At 40.7% G+C, this 20,138-nt stretch overlaps 1 protein-coding gene across 1 annotated transcript in view; it reads right to left on the bottom strand.

Annotated features, from left to right (window-relative positions):
- Positions 1-527: 527 nt before the first annotated feature.
- Positions 528-20,138, bottom strand: part of LOC136857575 (SET domain-containing protein SmydA-8) — a 210,208-nt gene continuing 190,597 nt past the window's right edge. The window contains exon 8 of the mRNA XM_067136349.2: positions 528-6,407. Within this exon, the coding sequence (XP_066992450.2) occupies positions 6,166-6,407 (242 nt within the window). The 3' untranslated portion in view covers positions 528-6,165. The remainder of the gene's footprint in view (positions 6,408-20,138) is intronic.

Consider the following 20,138-nt stretch of genomic DNA (forward strand, 5'->3'; position numbering starts at 1 on the left):
AATTGATTTCCATATTCGTGAGACAATTTGCTGACCCTAGTTGAATCGGGCGTCGTTGGTACCAGTCATCATACTCTACCGTCCTTATCTCAGCAACTGTTGTCCAGTTTCGATCGCTACAGAGTTAGGTGTTTCTGGACCTTTCCTTTTTCCGGCTTTCAAAACCAAGCAAGCTTGTAGTTTTATATAGCTAGTGATATACTGACCTTAATCAACTTTCAATTTGTCAAGGAATGCAAACACTTATCATTTGAAAAATTCTCACATGAATCCTTCCATTATTTGTTAACGTCATTTTTATGGGATACATACTCTCATAGTTATTGTATCAGGTTTTTGTCACGAATGGATGACAAACACAGTGTATTTTTCTTTAAATAATCATTAAACTCTAAATCAAACACAGTGTATTTTTCTCTAAATCAATAATCATTAAACTCGAATTCAAATTCAATTTATTGACATATACAACTACCTGTTCAAAGGAATGAAAAATTCAACTTAAGTTTAATTCATGACACATAGGATGGAATGGTTAAACTTTATTTAATATTTTTCTCACTATAAATACAAAATATTATCAACATCACAGAAAATAGAGGCTTATTAAATATAATTCAATTTAGATAATGCGGAAAACATTTTGAGATCAAGGATATCATTAGCTCATGCGACATATCGTCACTGTTGCAGCAAAATCTCGTTCCTGTCAATGCACTTCCTATCTATTATATTCCCCAGGACTGGTCACACCTCCCAGCCACATATTGATATGCAGTCCTTCAGAACAACGTTCGTTGTGTTCATTTTCCTGTGGTAAACCGTGAAGGAAATTGAAATTCACAGTATCGGTACCGTGCTGTAGGGAAGCATGTTTGCATGACCTATTTACGCACTCCTGCAGTATAATGTATTTAAGGTTAATTTTCCAATACACATTAGCATAGGAAAATTAACTAAACGAAAATTGTACTAGTGGACTTCATATCCATACATGGCTGGGAGGCGTGATCAGTCTTAAGGAGAATAATTGATAGGAAGAGCATTGGAAAATGCGAGGCTTTGCTGTAATAGCTACGATATGAGAAGATAGTTCATTAATCAGAAATGGGAGAGCTTTCAAGAAATAAGGGACACCTTGCTTTCTATTGTCAACATTCACGTGGAATAAACCTATTACGTATTTTTTAAAATAAACTAAGTGCAAGTATTCACTAGTCTCTCCAATTGTTGTATAACGCTATTAGTACAGAATGTCCCAAACTTAGCTTCAGTGAGCTGCAATAACAAAATTGATGTGTATCTGTCTTTGAAACTGTTAAGTGCATCAACATAAATACAAATTCTAATCATTTATTCACTAATTTCCGTGTCCGGTCAACATTTGCAAAAACTGCAGCTGCGATGGCCTTGTTGCTTTCTCTAAATATATCTTGTGAAGTGCATGGTTTAGCCAGGAGGGGAGAGATAAGTAGGTAGCTTGGGTTTTGTTCAGCACTACACTCACAAGAGGTGTCTGCGTTTGCTGGAAGGATCCCCAATTTCTTCAGGTTGGTTTTGCATCGAGGGACGTCCACTGTTAAGTGGTTGAGTAACATCCATATATGGTAAGATAGGTCGGCGCCAGGAGGTAGTTCTTCCTTTAGTGACATATCTGAGGGCAGTGAGCTCCTCCATGTGTTATGACGAGTTGTTCCTGGTGTTTCCTTCAGCGGAAGAGTCCCAGCAAGGAAGCTCTTGCGGGATCTGAGCCAAGACCTTGCAACTTTGTGATCATGAAGGGGATGTCAATGGTCATTCTCCTGCTTTGTTCTCCAGGTGTTTGAAGCAGTGGCCCTCCGGATGTTCCGACAATCGGGCACAGTTTCTGCACTGGCGTTGGTTTTAGGCATCCCGAGATTATTCGTACAGTATCGTTGACCGCAGTATCAACCTGCTTGGCATGCACTGAAGCTTACCACACAGGAGCGGCATACTCAGCGGTTAAGACACACAGCGCAAGTGCAGAAGTCGTCAGGATGTGGGTGTGTGCCTGCCCAAAACCTAAAAGGATACAACTGACAAATGTATGGAAATGAGGTCGTGCGCCAAGCTGGGGAGGGCAGAGGTGGTCTAAGTGAATCCGGTATTGATTTTTATGTATATGTGCCACTTTCCTCAATTTTTATCTTTCGACCTCCCTGGATAAACATTTGTTCCCTTTTGACATCGATGGCATTAGATCGTGAAACCAAGGGTGACTTCTTTTCCACGCCCTTCGTGGTTCTTCTCTTTCTCATTCTGGTACCTACATTCTTCTAAGGGTTCAACCTCTTTTCTTTATCCAAGGGTCTCTCAAAGGCCCAAAATCTCACGCGAACAAACCGAGGCGCAACGGTTCTGTGCACTGTGCATCGTCTTACTCGGCTCGGTTCGGACCAGCGTCTTCTCTCGGGGCGACTCGGCTCAACTTGGCTCAGCTCTGTTCGGATAGTGGTGCGTGCATACCAAGTGAGTAAAGGGGTCTGCACTCTGATCAACCTAGCTGAGTCGTCTTTTGCACTTTCTGCCGCGCATTGCACCGGTGCATGCACCATGAGAGGCCCTGCTTTATCCTATGATTAAAATTAAGGGTGACTGATGGTAATTCCCCTCAAAACAACAACTACCACCATTCAAGTGGGGTAAGTTTAGTGTTAATGACCTACGCACCCCAATATGTAAAATGTGCTCTTAAAGTAGGGTGGCTTCTTCGATCGCAACTAGGTTGCGAACATTTTAAAGTTTTTAAATGTAACATACTGACAGTGCGCGAACAGTACCTCGTATCCCACAACGTTCTTGCGATCTATTATCCTCCATAAGACTGGTCATGCCTCCTGCCCACACATGGAAATTCAGTCCATTATAACAACGTTCGTTACGTTCATTTTGCTATGCCACTGTGTAAAGGAAACTGAACCCTTTTGTACCGTACTGTAGGAATGTATATTTTCATGAAGTATTTACGCACTCCTATAGTGTAATGCATTTAAGGTTAATTTTCCTTAACACATCAGCACAGGAAAATGAACACAACGAACGTTGTTATGATGGACTGCATATCCATGTATGGCTGGGAAGCGTGACCAGTTTTAAGGAGGATAATAGACTGAAAGAGCATTGTGGGATACGAGGTATTGCTCGCGCACCGTTGGCGGTTGTTGTCCTCCGAATGCTGAAAAATTACGGCATGTCAGCGATTCTAAAAAATATATAGGAGTTGAAGGAATGTTACACCAAATCTTCTTCTTCTCCTCCTCCTTCTGCCACTTTTTTCCGCGTGGTATCGTGAGTGCCATCTGTGTCTTACATGTGAAATTGGCCCGGTTTTACGACCGGATGTCCTTTCTTACTCCAGTGATATGTGGAAGGATGTATTCACTCTTTACGTGCTGATGTGGTGGTTGATAGTGGGCAGCGTTTTATGCATATAAAGAGAATTTATTATGGCAGGCACTAATATACAGTTCCTCAGCTAGAGGAAGTGACTAGACGTCCCCTGTTCGGTCACCAGCCAGCCAGATGACGAACTCAAGTCAAAGAGGAGCTCAGGAACCAAAATCCTGAAAGGGACGCAGGGAGAACGCTACCTCTTAAAATGGTGAAAATAGCTGGATAATCATCTCCTGAAAACAAAGGAAGAATAAAATTGGCCCCTGGTGGGGAGCTCAGGTATGCAGTATGGAGAACTTCGAATCGCCTGAGAGTGGAAATGGGCCCTCTACCAGGTGATACAGATAGCTTGTCCACATGTCGTGCTATTCAAGATCATAGCCATCTACTAGTAAAGTTGGGACGGCGAACGTATCGCCAGGCGGCTGCTTCTGATCCCAGAACGTGGCCCGCCCTAGTGATAATGAGGTTTGTCAGTCGGTTTATTTCCTCTGGACACAACAGGCATGTGTCATTTAAAAGGCAAATGAGCGCTGTTAAGAGCATGGGTGTCGTATGGTGTCATATTTTGCGTCGATTATTTACACATGTTAGCATTTAATTTATTCTTAAGACAAAATATAAATATAAATACCTGATCATAAACCACAACAGAAACCAATATCGTTGAATGTTTTATGCCATGCATAAGCCGTGCGGTGGTCGCAGATGTTATAAAAGAGAAAGAAAGAAAGAAAGAAAGAAATAATTGGCAAATACACTCGACAAATACTTTCCAATAGCCGTAAATGAACGCCATGAGCTGTTTATGCAAACAAAGAGCAGGTCTTCCAAAATACTAAAATTCATATCAAAGTAGGCCTATTAAAATATTACTTTTATGCTGCTAATATCAGTGTTTCGCTTTCAGTAAAGAAAGTAGAAGTAAAATCACGATCTAGCATCTGGAATAATAATAATGATAATGATAATAATAATAATAATAATAATAATAATAATAATAATAATAATAATAAATGTTATGTTTCTGTTTTTTACTATTTGCTTTGCGTCGCACCGACACAGGTAGGTCTTATGGCGACGATGAGATAGGAATGGCGCAGGAGTGGGAAGGAAGTGGCCGTGGCCTTAATTAAGGTACAATCCCAGTATTTGTCTGGTGTGAAAATGGGAAACCACGGAAAACCACATCCAGGGCTTCCGACAGTAATGTTCGAACCCACTATCTTCCGTATGCAGGCACACAGCTGAGATCCCAAAACCGCACAGCTAACTCGCCCGGTAATAATGATAATAATAATAATAATAATAATAATAATAATAATAATAATAATAATAATAATAATAATAATAATAATAATAAACGTCGGAATGTGTAGTTCGGACATAAAATAGCGGACGAACTTAGCTATTTAAAAAATGCAGTATTTTTCCGCCTCTGTGGTGTAGTGGTTAGCGTGATTAGTTTCCATCTCCGCAGGCCTGGGTTCTTCGATTCCTGGCTCTGCAACGAAATTTGAAAAATGATACGAGGGCTCGAATGGCGTGGACTTAGCCTCGAGAGGTCAGCTGAGTAGAGGTGGGTTCGATTCCCACTTCAGCCATCCTCGGCGTTTTTTCCGTGATTTTCCACTTCTCTTCCAGGTAAATGCCGGGATGGTACCTAATTTAAGGCCACAGCCACTTCCTTCCCTCTTCTTTGCCTGTCCTTTTCCATCCCTCCGCAAGGCCCCTGTTCAACATTGCAGGAGAGGCTGCCTAGGCGGGGTACTGGTCCTCCTTCCCAGTTGTATCCCGCAACCCAAAGTCTCACGCTCCAGGGCACTGCCCTTGAGGCGGTAGATATGGAATTCTCACTGAGTCCGAGGGAGAAACCGAGCATGGAGGGTAAACAGATTAAGAAGGAAAGAAAGAAAAAGGAAAGAGAATGTAGTTAAACCTTTCCTCTATTCGTCGTCCTAGTCATTGTCTGCTAGGTGAATCACAAATCTATCTCGGTTGTTATCCGTGTAGAGTTCCATGTACTTCTATCTAAGAGGTTCATTGGCAACAGAGCTGTGAGGATTTCTGTTGGGGAATGAGGACTTCAGTTCTAAAGCCCATAAATCAATCCCTGTTGCGCAAGCGAGGGGCCAGGAGATCAAACGTATGCCGTTTTCTTTTCTGCCGTCTGAGGATCGGTTACCCGTCGCAACTATATTATGATCTTCCCTTGAAGTTCCTTGCTCGATGGACGATTTGCTCCAAGCAAGTGACAATATGATATTAACCGCTTGCTATTGGGCACTCCAAGTTGAAACCAGATACGGAAAGAAGAATCATTGCACAGGACTGATTTGTGTCTTACCCAAAACTGTGATTGACTTTCCCTATGTTGAAATTTTGGCAGTAATTGGCAATAATTTAAATTTCAAGAAATTAACGGTATTCGGGAGATAGTGGGATCAAATCCTACTGTCGGCATCCCTGAAGATGGTTTTCCGTGATTTCCCATTTTCACACCAGGCAAATGCTGGGGCTGTACCTTAATTAAGGCCACGGCCGCTTCCTTCCCACTCCTAGCCCTTTCCTGTCCATCGTCGCCGTAAGACCTATCTGTGTCGGTGCGACGTAAAGCAACTTGCAAAAAAAAATTAATAATAATAACGCAGCGAATATCTTTGTCTAGTTTGCCTTCACAAATAATTCGTCATATAGATGGCACTAATGCGAGTGTTGGGACATTCTGTACAATACAAAATAGACCGTGAATTAGAACTTGTCCAGAATGGTCTGCCAGTCCTTCATCCGAACAAGCGCGTCCTTTGCCGCCCCATGCATGAGGCCTTCCGAGGAATTCTCTGGCTCGTACACAAGAATTGCGGTAGCTTCTTTCAAGGCATGAACGACTTTCTTGAGCTGGAGTGCGAGATCCTTCTTGCTCATTGTCTTGGACTCAAATCCTCGCGTCGCAAGAACCATGATCGGCGCATGAAGCTCGTAAAATGTGATACCTGTGAACAAATGGAAGACAACTTGTTGTAGTTACCTGTTTCGCCGAAGTCAATGTATGGCAGGCAGTTTTCAGGTAATGGATAAAGAAAATGGATAGAGTAGAAATCGTGAAAGGAGAGTTGTTCGGTATTTACAACATCCTGAGAAGAAAAAGGTAGACATAAGGTTCCAATATACTGTAAAAACAAACCCATGTAAACCATTTGATAATTATAATTTTAATTAGTCACTTTACAAAATATAAGAGGGTAGTCAAATGAAAACCGAACACTCACCATAAAACACATTTCACGTGGAAGGTGGCAACACTGTTGATACGTATCGATACTGCCATCGCTGTGGTAGTAGAACATACTGCATAGTGACAACTCACAGGTGCAAGCAGTTGTTAGTTTATTTCTTTATTGGTGGGTGAACTGGTCCAATGTGTTTGTCCAGTTGTAGGAATGGAGGCAAGCAAAGAAGAGCAGAGAAGTGTGGTTCGTTTTCTGGTGACTGAGGGTGCTGGAGTACACAAAACTCATCGCCACAGGTCTGCTGTGTATGAGGAACACTGCATGTCGAAGACGAGTGTGCACAAGTGGCATAGGAGATTCCGAGAACGGCGCACATCACTGCAAGACGATACGCGCCCAAGACTGGTCCATCGAGCCATTACTCCAGGGCGGATTGATGGCCTTTACGGGAAAACCAACGAATCACGGAGAAAGAAAGGCATTCGTGGACGTCGGTTTAATTCGGACGAGGTAGTGCAAGAGTGAGCCCGGTTATGGTTCCTACAAAACTGGAATTGATCTTTTCTTGCCATTGGCTTTACGTCGCACCGACACCGATAGCTTTTATGGTGACGATGGGACAGGAAAGGGCTAGGACTGGGGAGGAAGAGGCCGTGGCCTCAATTAAGGTACAGCCCCAGCATTTGCCTGGTGTGAAAATGGGAACCCTCGGAAAACCATCTTCAGCGCTGCCGACAGTGGGGTCCGAACCCACTATCTCCCGAATACTGGATACTGGGCGCACTTAAGCGACTGCAGCTATCGAGCTCGGTCTGGAATTGGTCGTATCGTCTCCCAGTGGGATAAATATATTTACGCTTTTGGTAATTACTTTTGAATAAAACCATTTCATGGTCACGATGTAGCGTGTGTTTCGGTCTTCATTTGACTACCCCTTGTAATTTACAATTTAAAAAAAAATTGCTTGTCCACCATATCACACATCCCGGGAGGAAAACCTGATTAGTCAATGTTTATTATTTTTATTTTTGCCTTATAGTACTAATATCAATGCTTTCTGTCCTTTGACACTAACAAGATAAGTAATGTTATCTTAATATTGAAGAAATAGGTAAATTTTACTTCAAGACTATTCAAGAATACAAAACATTCCCCGGTGAGAACCAGATAAATTAGCTTGTTAATATTCTAAACATTGTGAATTAGCCAGTTTTTCTTATATATAATACATTTTATGTGGTTAGTGTGGACGTGGACATTATTATGTTGTGAATGAATTGTTGGTAGTGAATTTACACAGCTGTCTCTATTACAGAACACTATTAAATCTTACTAGCTAATAATACGCAAATACGACCTACACGCTTTGGTTTTCACTGGTCCACATAAGATAATTATTCTGGTCAATATCGGAAAAGTCAGTTTCATGCAAAGCAGATATTTCACTCATTTTTAATTAAACAAAATCCAACCAAAACGATTATTTAAGGGGACAGTCTGGAGATAAACAGATATTTTTACCTAACGCATGGATTTTTGGGAAACTTTGTGGGAATGTCACCTAAATAAAAGTAGGGATATCACGAAAATGTATTTCATATACAATTGATAGCTTTTCCAAAAAAAATTGAAATTATTCATTCCTTTTTTCACAAAAATGTTAATGAAAATTTGGAATTAGGTAGATAGTATTTCTTTAAAAGTCACTGTGTATTAATTTTTCTGGGAAAAAAAATATACAAAAAGATATATTGTATTAACCTTCGTCTAATTTTTTATTCTAAATTTTCGGATTTAAAGATCCCTATTACTTGAAAAAATCTGCAATCAAACACTCTGTACACAGGATTCCTAATGTAGCTGTGGTATATATACCATAAATATTTTGTTGCATTTGGCAAAATATTATGGGAGAAAATGGGAATAATATGTAAAATTATAATTGTGAGAAAATGAAGGCAAAGCCGTCGCCACGCCCATTTCTGCTGTGTGCAGACTAGCAAACAAAGCTTTAGTAAAGTGAAAAGTTAATTGAATTCAACGGAATAACTTAGCGACAAAAAGAAGACTCTCAGTCTCTCCAATTTCAGCGTTAATTTTTTTGTCACCAACATGACCAAAATATCGATTTTTATCTCCAGACTGTCCCCTTAACAAGCTGTTTCATATAACACAGAGTTGTTTGACAACATATGGTGAATCGGTGGTTTCGCATGGTTTAATAAACAAAATAATGCTTCTACAGAGACCTGCAGACTTGTTATTCTGTGGGATGAGTGATACACTGTAAAACTCGTTGGCTGAACGGTCAGCGTACTGACCTTCGGTTCAGAGGGTCCCGGGTTCGATTCCCGGCCGGGTCGGGGATTTTAACCCTCATTGGTTAATTCCAATGGCCCGGGGGCTGGGTGTTTGTGCTGTCCCCAACATCCCTGCAACTCACACACCACACATAACACTATCCTCCACCACAATAACACGCAGTGACCTACACCATGGCAGATGCCGCCCACCCTCATCGGAGGGTCCGCCTTACAAGGGCTGCACTCGGCTAGTAATAGCCACACGAAATTATTATCAATCAATCAATCAATCAATCAATCAATCTCCATTGATGTTGTTCCTTTAAGGGATTTCGGGTTTGTGAGGACCATTAATGTTAATCATAGGAGAAAGAAGAAGACTTCTGCTTAACAAAATATAAGGGCTATGAAACCCATGAAAATGAACAGCTTCTTAGTTGGGGTTGAAGGAGAGCAAAAGTAAACGAAGGGATATCCGATACGAAATAATCGCTATCCTAATAGTATTAGGTCTGCGGAGCCTAAGGAGTGTCATAATTTCGCGCTATTCATAGCCTTTCCCTTTGTTCTGCTCATAACGTCATTCTTTTTTTTTTGCCATTGGCTTTACGTCGCACCGACGCAGATAGGTTTTATAGAGACGATGGGACATGAAAGGGCTAGGACTGGGGAGGAATGGGCCGTGGCCTCAATTAAGGTACAGCCCCAGAATATGCCTGGTGTGAAAATGGGAAACCTCGGTAAACCATCTTCAGGGCTGCCGACAGTAAACTTAAACGGAAGGGACACCGAGAGAGAAAATTCTGAAAATAATTTCTCCCGTATGCGCTCATACTAACGGAAGCGCGCCTCGCCATTTGTGCAGCTGTTCGTCTCAAAACCTGTCAGTTGGCCTAGTAACGTAATAATAGGGCCTGCAAGGCCTGCATTGCAGGCGGGCCTACGGCAGTATTCTGAAACGTGAGACAATCGGTCGGGGATACAACTAGGGGGAGGACCAGTACCTCGTCCGGGCGGCCCTGCCTGCTATGCTGAACAGAGGCGTTTCGGGTGATGGGAAGATTGGGAGGAATAGACAAGGAAGGGGGAAGGAAGCGACCGTGTCCATAAGTTAGTTACTACCCCTTCTGCCTGGAGAAGAAGTGGCAATCTTCGGAAAACCACATCGATGATAGCTGAGGTGGGAATCGCTCTCTCTACTCAGTTGAGCTCTCTAGGCAGAATGGGCCCAGTTCCAGCCCTCGTACCATTTTTCAAATTTCGTGGCAGAGCCTGGAACTGAACTCGGGCCTCCGGGGGTGGCAGCTAATCACGCTAACCACTACACCACAGAGGCGGACTAGCTCCTTCCATACGGTACCCAAAAGTGCCAACGCAAGGCTGACAAGAAACACTATCTTACAGTGTGACTTCTTTTGTGTCAAAATATTTCACCCTCTCTAATACTCGTACTTTGATACGTACATAATTATTGCAATACTTTTCACTTGTGAAATTTTTGAAGTAAATGAAGTTTGTTATATAATTTTACGAGTAAATGTATCCCTAAAACCTATTCCAAAATTGACTGATTCTAAATATTAAATTTCCTTGAAGAATATCCTGCTGATTTCCCGTAATAGGATACAGATTGACGCAAATCACACAAAAATAACACTATCAACCGCTGTCTGCAACTGATTACATGCTTTTGTATGTAAGCTTTGGGAAGGCATTCTTTCTGATTATATTAGACATGTTTGTGAAATTAATAACTGGTTCGATAGAAGGCAATTCGGTTTTAGGAAAGGTTATTCCACTGAAGCTCAACTTGTAGGATTCCAGGAAGATATAGCAGATATCTTGGATTCTGGAGGTCAAATGGACTGTATCGCGATTGACATGTCTAAAGCATTTGATAGGGTGGATCATGGGAGACTACTGGCAAAAATGAGTGCAATTGGACTAGACAAAAGAGTGACTGAATGGGTTGCTATATTTCTAGAAAATAGATCTCAGAGAGTTAGAGTAGGTGAAGCTTTGTCTGACCCTGTAATAGTTGAGAGGGGAGTTCCTCAGGGCAGTGTTATCGGACCTTTATGTTTTCTTATATATATAAATAATATGAGTAAAGGAGTGGAATCGGAGGTAAGACTTTTTGCGGATGATGTTATTCTCTATAGAGTGATAAATAAGTTACAAGATTGTGAGCAACTGCAACGTGACCTCGAAAATATTGTGAGATGGACAGCAGGCAATGGTATGTTGATAAACGGGGCTAAAAGTCAGGTTGTGAGTTTCACAAATAGGAAAAGTCCTCTCAGTTTTAATTACTGCCTTGATGGGGTGAAAGTTCCTTTTGGGGATCATTGTAAGTATCTAGGTGTTAATATAAGGAAAGATCTTCACTGGGGTAATCACATAAATGGGATTGTAAATAAAGGGTACCGATCTCTGCACATGGTTATGAGGGTGTTTAGGGGTTGTAGTAAGGATGTAAAGGAGAGTGCATATAAGTCTCTGGTAAGACCCCAACTAGAGTATGGTTCCAGTGTATGGGACCCTCACCAGGATTACCTGATTCAAGAACTGGAAAAAATCCAAAGAAAAGCAGCTCGATTTGTTCTGGGTGATTTCCGACAAAAGAGTAGTGTTACAAAAATGTTGCAATGTTTGGGTTGGGAAGAATTGAGAGAAAGAAGAAGAGCTGCTCGACTAAGTGGTATGTTCCGAGCTGTCAGCGGAGAGATGGCGTGGAATGACATTAGTAGACGAATAGGTTTGAATGGCGTCTATAAAAGTAGGAAAGATCACAATATGAAGATAAAGTTGGAATTCAAGAGGACAAACTGGGGCAAACATTCATTTATAGGAAGGGGAATTAGGGATTGGAATAACTTACCAAGGGAGATGTTCAATAAATTTCCAATTTCTTTGAAATCATTTCGGAAAAGGGTAGGAAAGCAACAGATAGGGAATCTGCCACCTGGGCGACTGCCCTAAATGCAGATCAGTATTGATTGATTGATTGATTGATTGATTGATTGGTGATTGACAGGCCCTAGGAATATTGACCCCAGTTTTTCCTAACTTCCTCCATTGAAACATATGTATTTTCACGTCTCCAAAAAACAGAGTGTAAAATACACATCAAATGCTTTGGAAATTCTATGGTTTTATCAAACTTATGGTAAAGTGATAAATATATGCGGTAATATGATAAAATACGTATATATGAGTAGCGGGTGTTGTGTACACATTGAAAACATGCTCAGATATTACGGTGTTTTTAAACGTTATTTTTTCGAAAATATATTACCGGAGACCTAAACGACGTATAGGAAAGTTTTTCTCAAAATACTTGTATTGTAATGTGTTAAATTGGAAAACATATAAGCACTCACTTACCTTAAGTAGCCTGAGTCCACGTATGTGTTTTAAAAAATATACTAGTGCTTTTAGACTTTTGGTTAGGACTATGAATATAATTACTTTCATGAAAATTAAGAAAAATAAACCTCTCACTCTGTCAAACACATAATTCAATATAGCATATAACACAACTTTTTATTTTATTTCCTGACATATTTTAAGTGGCGTGACCTAGGCTATGAAGCCTGTTGTTATGCTAAGCCATCATATAAGTTATATGCTACATTGTTCAAAACTACAGAATCTTGAGGGTGAATTTTTGAGAGTTACTATAAAGAAACATTACATTATATACTAATTTCTTAAGTCTATGTCCCACTTACAACATCTCTTCTTAAATGCATTTCTACTATGTGTAAATCTAATTAAGCCAGTAGATCATTCCAGGAGCGTATGGTTGCAGGTATGAATGAGTTGGTAAATTGGGGAGCTCATCAGGGAAGTGATTTCTGGCCTTGTATGCATACTGTTTGGGGATGACAAGTATTTAAGATCCGTTCTGAGATAACTTGGTGTGTTTGTACGGAGGATGTTGTGGACAAGCGAGACCAAGTGAAGGTTTCTTCTCTTGGCCAAATATACTCACGACAGCTGTTCAAGACAGGGTGATATATGGCAATACTCGGGAATATTATTTAGCCTAATGTAAAATGGTGACATGTATTATGAGCCCATGGAGTTTAAGGTTAAGTGTGGTATCTGTATTTAGACAGTCCGGAAACAGTGTTTGAATGCAACGGGCTACATTTCAGCAGTTTAGATAAGTATAGAGACATTTCAAATAGGTTAACACTGTGACTGATGAATACTCATGCAGTAATTATTTGCTAATACTTGTTCATATCTCAAAACTTTCAATAATTGCCATTTTTACGCTTTTTTTTGCTATTTGCTTTACGTCGCACCGACACAGATAGGTCTTATCGCGACGGTGGGATAGGAAAGGCCTAGGAAGTGTAAGGAAGCGACCGTGGCCTTAATTAAGGTACAGCACGGCATTTGTCTGGTGTGAAAATGGGAAACCACGGAAAACCATCTTCAGGGCTGCCGACAGTGGGGCTCGAACCCAATATCTCCCAATTACTTGAGACTGGCCGCACTTAAGCGACAGCAGCTATCGAGTTCGGTCCATTTTTACGCAATTCAAACAATATTGTACATATATACGCACGATTTAAAGTGATTTGATAGAATCTGTGCATGTTATTGTAGGACGAAACATATCATTCTTTGTTCAATAGTGTGTTTTTACGGGTGTGCTATAGTGTAATAAATTGTGTGTTTTACAGATTGAAAAGCTTTTAAGTTACATTTAACTGAGTCGACACAGATAAGTATAACTTCCTTCTTAACAATAAGCAAAAATATACGTTATCATCACCTGTGAAGGTCTCTTATATTTTAATTTCACTTGTATTTTGGTACGTGAGGTTGAAATAGAAATACTAACGACAATGAATAGACATCCTTTACCATCTCTAGACTTCATTGTCAGCAATAAATCGTGAACAGTGACCGCTACTTCGCGGCTTTGCAGTTCAAGGTCGCAGTATTTGTCCGCTTATATCTTAGCCTTGATTAAACTGCACTTGTCATGCGACTGGAAATTCGCAGAGGATTCGGTTAGAGACAAAGAGTTACGAATACAGTAGCAACTGCGTGTATTTATTCAGTGCATTAACTTGCACTGGAATGTTTGTTTCATATCTGCATGTGTTTAGTTTTAACATAACCCAGCAAACACTACATGGAGGTAATAATATTTCGATTCCCAATAATTTCTGTTTTCATTGAGATTCAAATGGGGCAAGTTACGTCATTTAGTTTTAAACTCGAAGACATTTTTTGCACGAAACTATATGTACCCTCACACCATCATTCGAAAGTAAGAAATCGAATGAAGACCAAATTGCACAACGTTTCCCGAGTTGACTCTGCATGGAAATATAGAAAATTATTTGGTCGGGACTGAAGTCCGTTCGTATCGCTATTTATAACTCCTGGATGGTATACATTGCCACTTAACGGCGTGGACGGACAAGTTGCCGGGTTAACTCCTAGCTATTCCAGTGCATGGACACCCTGTTAACAATGCTGCAGAGCGGGTTGAGGCCTGCACAGGCTGAATATTCCTGCTGTATAATACGAACGGACGTATGTCTCCACTAAATAGTGCCTACACTCATGCCAATTGCCTAATTCCCTTTATCGTGATCTGTGATTATTGGATGGGATATTTCATACATCCAGTAGACATAGTAGGTGTACAGCCATTTTAGACACTTTTCATTTACGCAAATCTCTCTGCAGGTGTGTATGTATTTTTGTTTGTTTGCTTAGTATTCAGAGGGAAGGCTGGTTTGTTCCTCAATCGCTCCGCTATCAGTTGGCATAGATGATCAAGGCGGTGGTGATGATTATTGTTTTAAGAGGAAGTGCAACTGGGCTACCATCCTCTATTAACTCTAATCGGAGTGAAAATGGAAGAAAATGGAAAATGCAAAAATATGAAGACATAGGTAAAAGGAAAGAAGGGCGTGAAAATGAAAGAATTCCTAGGCCAATACCGTCGAGATCGGAAAAGAACGAAAAACCGGATATGTAATAGAGAGAAAAGAGGAGCCTAGCACAAGTAAGTGGAAGAAATCTCAGATTCAGCTTGTGTAACCATGGTCACTGACCAATGCTCCCAAGTTCATAGCCCGTGGTCCTCCTTTAGATCACCTCTTACGACAGGTAGGGGATGTCGGAGATCTATTCTCTCACACTCACTCATAGGGGTCACTGAAGAGGCATACTAGGCATACTATAAAAATGAGGAGTGAGGTAGTTTCCCGTTGTTTTCCTCACCGAGTGAGAAGATGCATGTTTCCCCACCGAAATGCACGCACCAACTGACCTTATGAGGGACATTTTCACACCATTCATGAGAGTAATGGTCGGAGCCAGAGGCATGATACCGTATTTCTCTGTCGATTGCTGCAACAAACTCAGAATCAACAATGACGTTATCAGCACCATGAAGTTCCATCAGAATATTAAGACACTATTTATATTCAACCTCATGTTAAGTGTCTAAATCTACCGCAAATAATAGCTTCCATTCTTTTCATTTTCTTTGACCATAACCTACCGTAGGCTATTCATTCGTTTTAGTATTCTGTATCCTTGTGATCACCTATCATTTCAAGTAGATCAACAAAATCCCTACATTTTCTTTCTTTTAACAAAATTTATCAACTTTTAAAAATCGAACTGAAAGGTTTATCTGAAATGCATGTAAAGTCCGTCAAACTGATGGTAGAAGATGATATTCTAAGGAAATATCTTCATAAATATTACTGCTACCTTAATTAGTGTAGGAAAAGTTAAATCACAAATTTTCGGTCAGTATTTTTTGAGACGTCAATAGGCTAGACACTCGTCGTGGAAACAGCTGATTTCCTCTCAACGCCCTCCCTTCTAAGGCTGTGCTGTACCAAACCAAGAATGCTGCGCTAACGATTGGCTCTCATTTTTATAAGGAGTACCTGGAAAGTTAAGACTAAACATAATTATGGCACGATCACTGTGAGTGGGGTTCAACTCAAGAGGACCCAACTCAAATGCATCACCTTCCCCCTATAGATGGGGGCGGTAGAATAACACCTATGGTATTCCCTGCCTGCCGTAAGAGGCGACTAAGAGGGGCTTCAGGGCTTCTTAACCTGGGAGCGTAGGTTGGCGACCACGGGTTCCTTAGTTGAATCATGGCATTGCTTTCTCCTACTTGTGCCACGCTCCTCACTTTCATGTGTTCTATCCGACCTCCCTTGGTCAACTTCCTTGTTCTTTTCCGATCCCGACGGTATTAGGTTTACGAAGCCTAGGAATTCTTTTATTTTCACGCCCTTCGTGGCTTTTGTCTTTCTCTGGCATGTCCTTCACTTTTCGAAGTGTCGGACCTCTTCCATTATTCTCCTCTGATTAGTGTTAATAGAGGATGATTGCCCAGTTGTACAAGGTGTCCAAAATGTCCGTTAACATTTGACAGGACAATACTTCACGGACTATTGGAGGTAGATAGGTAATAATCGACAAACATGATTGGCAAAACATGGGGTTTTATTGACACCAAAATAAAGTATACAAATTTACCAACAGATGGCGCTCCATACGATACACAAGCAATGATTAGCATAACAATCGAGGTTTAGCAAAGACGATGTTTTTATAGCACATGCTCAACACGTCGGCCGTCATTCATCAACAATACCCGTAGTCGAGGGACAATGTTGTGAACAACACTGTACAGCATACCCATAGGTATGGGATGAAATATTGCCGTCGAATGTTGTGTTTTAGCATCCCTAATAAGGTCGGACGACTGCGGTAGATTTGCGACTTCAGCTAACCCTACAACCAATAATCTCACAGATTGACGTCGGGGGACCGGGGAGGCCAAGCATGACACGCCGCAATTGCAGGTCCATCTGACGTCCTCTTTCACGACAGCACCTTTTATACCGTACATGGGTCTCTTGCGGCGGCATCACTGACGTGTTACTGTCCAGCTCCATCTGTTGGCCTGTTTGTGCACTCGTTGTTGGTGTCAATAAAACACCAAGTCATGTCAAGCATGTGTGGCTATTTGCACCTGACGTGTTGCTGTCCAGCGACATCTCTTGGTCATTTTGTGTACTTTATTTTGGTGTCAGTAAAACCACACGTCATGCCAATAATGTGTGTCAATTATTACCTTTCTACCTCCAATATTCCGTGAAATATTGCCTCGTCAAATTTTAACGTACTTTTGGGTCAACATGCACTTGATCTTAAAACAATAATCGCCACCAAAACGACCTCATACAACGTTTGAACTGCTGTACCATTCCCAATATCAAGACAAGAGTTAGTGGCGTATAAATGAAATGGCGCCAGATTACCGGAGACCTTTGTGATAGGAAAATCATATTGCACCTAAATTTTAAAAATCTACCGGACAGTCATCAGACTGGTGGACCTTTTTGGAGCTGAATTCTGGCCTACAACTTTGAAGCATGAACATAAGGCGCGTAGTGTCCATGGATGTGCTGAAAGCGCCGCTTCCGTTCAAATTTTAAATACTTCATGATTTTTTTAATTTAGAATTTTTATGCGATATTATTTGTTTAAATTTTCTCTAGTAAATTCGCACGTTAGCTAGCGCCTACCCCCCGAGTACCACTGCAAGGTCGACCGTGGGGTGGTAGGACGTAGGAACTCCCGAACACCATGGATGTCATCTTTAAATTACAGGCAGAATGACAAAGTTGTACGAACGCATACTCAAATTATCTTCCGTATTGCTGTTTAGTTTTTCATTAGGTGCTGTCTCAAGACCAGTAGTATATTTAATTAGTGTATGGTGTTATGTATATCGGTGAAGTGAATTTTGTCTTGGGCTAGAGGTGAATTAAGTTATACATTTGAGTCTTCCAGTACGCTGCGAACCAGCGTAGATGTATGTAAGTTGGAAACTCACATCCCACTGAACCTAGCATGGAAGACTTAGTGATAGCGAGCAAAAGTGGTATAAGTAGGGACTGCAGTAGGGACTGAAAACTACTTACGGCTTCTTTCTTTTTCTTAACATTTCATGATAAATTAGACATCGTTGAAAATGATCCACCAAAGCTAACTCTTTGTTTGAAAACAAACACAAGGACATTTACTCATCATTTCAACGAGTTCATTTATGACTCTATACCGTCGTTATGTGGCTGTAAACAATTAAACAGAATGTATTGTCGACCTCGCCTTTTATTTTCCGAATTATTTTTGTTTTAAATGCTATTTGTTCGGGGCGTCGACCTATAGAGATCTTTTGTCCCTACTTGCACCATGTGATATGAACCTGCGTGCAATTGGAATTATTGCGGAAGTGTTGAATGTGAGGAAAGGAACGTTAAAGACGACACAAACACCCAGTCCCCAGGCCAGGGATATTAATCATTTACAATTAAAAACCCTGACTCGGCCTGGAATCGAACCCGGGGCCGCCCGGTAACAGGCGGACGCGTTGCCCCCTACAATGCGGGGCCGAATTTTCCTAAACAAAGGAACCTGTGGAATACGCATCGATACGACGATTTTATAACATAATAAAATACATAAATATAAAAAAATGCTTCATTTATCTGGAAAGAATACACGAATTGAGTTTTGTTTAAGAGAGCAGCATAAAAGATCTATGGAAATGTGCAATGAAACTATTGAACAGAACAGGAAAATTATATGTCTTTTAATAACTACTGCTTACTTCCTAAGCTCTCCGAGACTTGCTTTAAGGGGTCAAAAAGGAAGCAGTGTATCTTTGAACCTAGATATCTATGTTCAGATTTTGAATATCTTGGCACATTACGACAGTCAACTTCGAACCTACTTGGACACTTCATTAGGTTTTCGTGGTACTTCCTCCGACATTCAGAATGATTTAATATTCATTCATTCATTCTCTCTCTCTCTCTCTCTCTCTCTGAGGTGTTTTGTTACAGGCGCGTTTTGTTTCCTTAATTCTTGATTTACTAGTTTCATTTGCGTATTGATAGTTTACGTATGTATAGACAGGAAAAGGTTCCACCTTATCAATAAAATTTTATTGTGGGAATTAGCTTATAGAACCGGTTTCGACTTGAAACAGTCATCATCAGCTGAACATGAATAGCTTTACACTGTGGAACCTTTTCTTGTCTATACATATCCTTAATTCTTACCTTACTTAACCACGAAAAATTTGAAAGTTGATCTAGTTCACAAGAAGTAAGGTAAGCAATATTTTACTGAAATGCTTCGATAACCATTCAGTAACTGTTAAAAAGCTAAAAATCCACGATGTTACTTTTTAATGATAATTGCAAATTAATTCAATAACATGTTGTAGTTGACAGCTTCTTCTAAGTAGAAAACCACCCTACGGCTTTGATGAACATGCAATGGAAATGTGATGGTCGAATGGCTTGATTCGACTAGACCATTTCAGAAACGATGATGTACAGGAAAAAATTCAATGTTGCACCAATTACAGAGAAAATGCGTGAATTACTTTTGTGTGGGTATGGGCATGTACTCCGTAGTAGTAAAACCTTATCTGCGAAGACCATTCTTCAACTGAACGTGGTGGGTCGCCGACCTCGAGGGCGACCTCAAACACGCTGTCTGGATAGGGTGAGAGATGACATGCGGCTCACCAACTCAGCCCCCTGGACGCTATGTATCGACTGAAGTGGAAGAAATCTGACTCCTCATAAGTGGTTTACAAGAAATCTGATGATTTCTTAGGACACACTCAGGGCCGGCGACAAGGTGGAGGTCAGAAAGAGAAATGTCCAGGGGTCCACAAGGGGCCCGGAACCAAAACAAATTAAAAAATTAAATTCCACTAAGAATACAAACAATTTTGTAACACATTTTGGGGGGTAAATACGAAAGAATATGCACCAATTTTGTACCGAGCGGCACCAAGGTTACTCCACAAATTCACCACAATGCTGGCTTTGAACGATACACCAAAAATACACCAAATGTGTACCAAGATTATACTAATATTGTACTATATTTTTGTGGGTAAATGCGAAAGAATATGCACTAAACTTGCAACGAAGTGGCACAAAGGTTTCTCCACAAATGTACCGCATGCACCAAAAATACACCAACTTTACACCAGGATTACATCAATTTTGAACTATTATATTTGTGGGGTAAATACGAAGAAAACTGCACAAAGTTAGCACTAAAATAACACCAAGGAGATTCTACAAAT

Source organism: Anabrus simplex, chromosome 1 (genome assembly GCF_040414725.1).
Source record: "Anabrus simplex isolate iqAnaSimp1 chromosome 1, ASM4041472v1, whole genome shotgun sequence".
Classification (NCBI taxonomy): Eukaryota; Metazoa; Arthropoda; class Insecta; order Orthoptera; family Tettigoniidae; genus Anabrus; species Anabrus simplex.